The sequence below is a fragment of the Humulus lupulus genome, chromosome 1 (genome assembly GCF_963169125.1).
Source record: "Humulus lupulus chromosome 1, drHumLupu1.1, whole genome shotgun sequence".
In the NCBI taxonomy this organism is placed as follows: Eukaryota; Viridiplantae; Streptophyta; class Magnoliopsida; order Rosales; family Cannabaceae; genus Humulus; species Humulus lupulus.
The window spans coordinates 300,141,563-300,146,706 of NC_084793.1; the positions used below are offsets into that span (position 1 = coordinate 300,141,563).

Genomic DNA, 5,144 nt, shown 5'->3' on the forward strand with positions numbered 1-5,144 from the left:
GAGAGGAGGGAAGAGATAAGAGAGAAGAGAGAAATGAGAAGTGAGGAGGAAGTGGAAAGAGCATTTTAAGTAAAGTGCCAAAAAATAGCATTATTTTAAAATTTTTAATATGCATAGCTTTTTTTTTTTATTATAAAAATTATCAGGCATTCAAATTCAAATTTCCCTATGCAAGCAGGTAAATGGCTCGTAATAACTGCTAAGTACAAAAGTAAAAAAGAAAAGTTTAACCAAGAAAATAAAACGACGGTAGGGAGGCCTGATCAATAAATGTAATAGACAAGAAAGGAAGACAAGAAGGTTTTTATGTAGAAGCCGGTGAGGCTCTGGCTCTAAGCTTTGGCTTTTGCCCTTTCATTGGGAGCTGACAGATATTGCTTTGCCTTGTACTAAGTAGATCAGTGCTTGAGAGGGTTCTAACCAAGGTTTTTTGTTTCAGAGCATAAAAAGTTGTTTAACCATGGCTTGTGCTAGCCAAAGAGCCAAGGTTCAGACAAAGTTTTCTCCCACTTTTCCACATTTTTTCAGGATTGTTCTTGAACAAAGTTTTGGGAACAAGTTAGTAAGTATACTACGTACTCTCTCTGTTGAAGCTTCAACAGATAGTCTTCTTCCGCAATGTTGCTTGACATATATGTATAGTTGTGATTTGTAGTACCTTTTTCTAAATTTGAGAAATGAAAATATTAGCTTTAATTGTTCTTTTACTTTACATGAGTTCACAAGATAGTTTCTGTATTATTCATGTATAGTTTTTCTTTTTTACTTTCACCAAGTTTGTCTGAAATGTGCCTACTTTCGAGCCTAGAATTATTGTCAATGTACCAAATATAAGAGGATAACATGTTAAAGTGAGTCTTGTGATGTGTTGATTTATAATTTTTAGTACTAATGATCATAGTTTCTGCAACATGATGTTTGTAAACCTTTACCATGAAGTTGTTTGCTACCATAGGCTTTCTCAAATTTCCAGAACCAAAGGTGCCATCATCACGTCAAATGCCTTTAATTTGTATGGCACCATGTCTAGATTTTATGTAGAGGAATATATATATACATATACGAATACATATATAGTTTGGTATTTTCTTAGGCTGCAGTCATGACTCATGTAGTTATGTTATCCGGTAACTTAAGTGGCAACTTATCTTTGTTTATATTTTATTTTGATCTTACCTTTTGCAGCAAATTCCTAAGACATTTTGGAGGAAATATTGTGGCTCCTTATCGAGTCAAGTATTTCTTGAGCTTCCATGTGGCTCAAGATGGGAGGTAGGGTTGACAAAAAGTAGTGACGGAAAGGTTTGGATAGAAAAGGGTTGGAAAAATTTTGCTGAACATTGTTCTTTAGGCCGAGGAAACCTCTTAATTTTTCGATACAAGGGGAACTCTCAGTTCAATGTTATTATATTTGACAATACTACTGTGGAGATAGATTATCCTTTTAATCCTAACCATATTGAGAAATATGTTGATATTGATGAAGATGATGCTTCTACTGAAGATTCAGACTTTTCATGGTATCCTAAAACCAGAGACAAGTCTCCATTACCATGTTCTCGGTCCCACAAGCAAATGAAAACTAGTCCTTATGGTAAATCTGAAGGTATTGATCATCCTAAAACTTATGAAACCATATAGTTTTAGCTGTTCTCAGGAACCAAATAATGAATGACAGTGTAGCATTTGTTATATTTTTCATGTAATTTTTAACTTTTATTGTATGTGTTTGACTAATTTGTTGAATCTGTTTTCAGTGAAGTTTGATTGGTCAGATAATTTATGTGAAGAACCTTCCCTACCAAGGTGGATGGAACCTCAAAATTTTATAAGGAAGCAGAAGTTGGGAGGAAAAGAAAAGGCTGAAGCTCTCATGAGAGCTAAACATTTCAAATCTAATGACCCATTTTTCATTGTTCCCATGCAACCATCGTTTGTTGGATCTGCGTATAACATGGTAATTAATAAGTTCATCTTTTGAAATTTTTTCTCATTTTGACTTTATTCTTTTGAAATTTTTGTCAAGGTTATACCATTTTTCTTTGCAAAATATTACCTCCTCAATATCAGTAACCATCAAGATGTGATCCTTAAGGTCCAGAATGGGAGGACCTGGCCTGTTAAGTACTATTATAGACATTATAAAGGACATTCAAAAATCAGATTCGAGTGCGGTTGGAGGGCATTTGCTCAAGACAATAATTTGAAAGTAGGTGATGTTTGTGTCTTTGTTATGAGAAAGAGCATTGGAATAATGTTATTCGAAGTGGTTATTTTTTATAAAAATGGAGAAGCAAGTTCCCCTATGTTACCAGGTAAACAATTAAGAACTCTGTTATTATATGCTAATATTACTGTTTTGATCATTCCCTTCACCCTAAATATACCAGTGCTGATGATGCACATAAGAATCTAGGTGAGAATTATGATATAATTGAATGCATATATGGCTTAAGTATTAACTTAGACAAGTGTTGTTTTCAGCTGCAAACAAGGGAAGAACAACTACACCGTGCGTGCCAAAGAGAAACCCTTGTGTGAAAGTTGAACCTTCTTTTACTAGTAATTATGAAAAAGCAAGCATGATTTCACAGGACCTAACTGCAAAGAAAGAAATAGTTGAGCCTTCAGGTAAGTCAGCATACATTTATTTTGTTTATAAATTTAATGCAGAAAAATTCACGAAGCTGAAATCTAAAGCCAATACTAGAAATCAAGGCACTCACAAGTGGCCTTCAACTTCAGGACTTAGCAGAGCTTCTGAAGCAGCCAGCCAATTTTTCTCAAAAAATCCTTACTTCCAAGTGAATGTGCGATCAACTCAAGTGCATGGACATAGACTGGTATGTAGAGTATATATGATGCTCATACATTTCATTTTGAATAAAGTGACATATACATTATTATCATGACATCTTTGTATCAAAATTATCTTCTCTTAAAAAATTTCACATTATCAAGAGAGTACTAGTAATGAAAGTAGTTTAAATTCCTCTTCGTGCAGTATATTCCATTGACTTTTGCAAGGCTTTATTTGGAGGGCAATGCAAAAACTTTTACTCTTTGGGTTGGTGAGGAATATTGGCATGTGAAGTTAATGGTTAATGGATCAGAATATAGGTTTTCTGCTGGATGGACTGCATTTGCAAGAGAGAACTATCTTCAGCCAAGTGATGTCTGCATCTTTGAGCTGATTAAGAGGAATCAACCTGAGATGAAAGTCACTATATTTAGACAAAGTGGTTTGGCTCAAGAGTTGTAACTATTGAAATTGTGCAAATCATAAGAATCATTTTGGGAGCAAGGAATATACCACTCATATAATATGTAGTTAGTATAGCTAATAGCTAGCGTTTGAATGGTCAGCATGACCCTGTTGAATGGTGTTTTTTTTTGGTTGCTTTAACTTGCTTTTGAAGTGTGTTTTACAGGTAAATGTTTGTGAATTTATGATACTCTGAAGCCACACCCAAGTAAAATTTCTCCACATGAAAATAGCATATCGAATTTTCAAGTACCACCCTTGATTTTATATATGTATCAAGATTGCTTTTTCATTACTTTGAAAAGTTTACCTCTCATGAACTTTTTATTCATTGGGGAAGAAATTAATTGTGGGGTGCTAATAAATTGTGAGTACTTTACTTTGTTCTTCAAAATTCCTCTCTAAAACATCACTTCTTTTTATTTTACCTCACACATTCATACTATACTATACAAAATACAAAAGATTCTTTATATTTTTCTTGACGTCATTTAAATAATATATTTTTAATAAACAAATTAATAAAATATTATATTATATAAAATATTTGTTTAAAAATAAATGCAATAGTCAACTCAACAAAAGTATGTAAAAAAAATAAATTTTTTTTACATATCACTATAGCACTCCCAATAGGTGTTCCACTCCATTATTTAAAATACCTTATCAAAACACACATTTTTCTATTTTACCTCTAAGTTTTACATTATACCATACATCAGCTTCTCTATATATTTATCTACATCATTTAAATATTATATCTTTAAACATATTTTATTACTTAAAGTAAAATAAAATAATTGAAAAAGAAAAAAAATATATATATACTAAATGGAAAGAAAAAGCTTATAAAGAAAAATAATAATATTAAAATATTATATAAATGATATGTAAATGTAGATATGGATTAATTGAAAGTTGTGCATAGCTATTATAAATATATGTATAAAGGAGCTGATGGAATATGTTTTTGTGAGTTTTAGATAAATATTATAGAGAAAGTGTATTACAAAATATATCACCAAAACATACAATTTTATAATTTACCTCAAACTTTTACATTATACCATATATCTGCTTCTCTATTTTTTCTCTACATCATTTATATATTATATTTTTTAAAAATATGTTATTCATTTTAAGATATAAAATAATTAAATATAATAGTATCACACTCTTATAGATACAAAAGTTTATAAAAAATAATAAAATATTTATAGCTTGATGAATAGTGTTTCACTGCATATAGATAAATACTATTCATTTAGGTAAAAAAAATATAACTTTACATCACCCATTGGAAAACTACTTAACCATTTTTTCTCTATATTATAAAGAATAACATATTTTAGCTCATCCATTGAAAGTGCTCTAACACCTAAGAAAGTTGTCTCTAGAAGTAGAGAATTTTACATATGAAGATTATCTTTAGCTATTTTAGCTCATGGTTTACATCATCCATAGGATGTTTATTTTGCTCTTTTTTAGCAACATTTTAAAGTTTGAGGTATTTTACCACTTCCATTGGGACTACTCACCAGTTTTTGTTTCTTTGGACTGGTTAGCAAAGAAATGGATGATAATTTGCTAAATGTTACCATTTCTCCGGTAATTATTAGTGTTGTTATACTTTATTATATTCGTTAGTTTTATTATCTAGGAAGATTCTATGGTAGGGGCTTCAAAAAGAGCCCCACCGGTGGGGCTCTTTTGTATTTCTGACTCGTGAATAATTTTCGGCGCGTTTTTTATTATGATCATGTATATTATAGTTATTTAGAGCATCCTGTAAATTTTCAGAAAATTCTGAATAATTTACAGTGCTGAAAACTATGTTCAAATATGTTATTTTCTATGTGCATAAAAAAATTAGTCACGT

The 5,144-nt window shown here is 31.0% G+C and overlaps 1 protein-coding gene across 3 annotated transcripts; it reads left to right on the top strand.

Annotated features, from left to right (window-relative positions):
• The first annotated feature begins 256 nt into the window (after positions 1–256).
• LOC133811978 (B3 domain-containing transcription factor VRN1-like) lies at positions 257–3,520 on the top strand. 3 transcript variants are annotated; one of them, XM_062246253.1, is made up of 8 exons: positions 257–318; positions 440–562; positions 1,186–1,606; positions 1,758–1,957; positions 2,027–2,315; positions 2,485–2,631; positions 2,746–2,843; positions 3,005–3,520. In XM_062246253.1, exons 2-8 carry the CDS (start codon positions 461–463, stop codon positions 3,260–3,262), a joined length of 1,515 nt encoding a protein of 504 aa, XP_062102237.1. In that variant the 5' UTR covers positions 257–318; positions 440–460; the 3' UTR covers positions 3,263–3,520. The 3 variants fall into 3 exon arrangements, with proteins under 3 accessions (XP_062102237.1, XP_062102235.1, XP_062102238.1); XM_062246251.1 differs by lacking the exon at positions 257–318 and having other exon boundaries at positions 342–562; XM_062246254.1 differs by lacking the exon at positions 257–318 and having other exon boundaries at positions 343–562; positions 2,096–2,315.
• Positions 3,521–5,144: the final 1,624 nt, after the last annotated feature.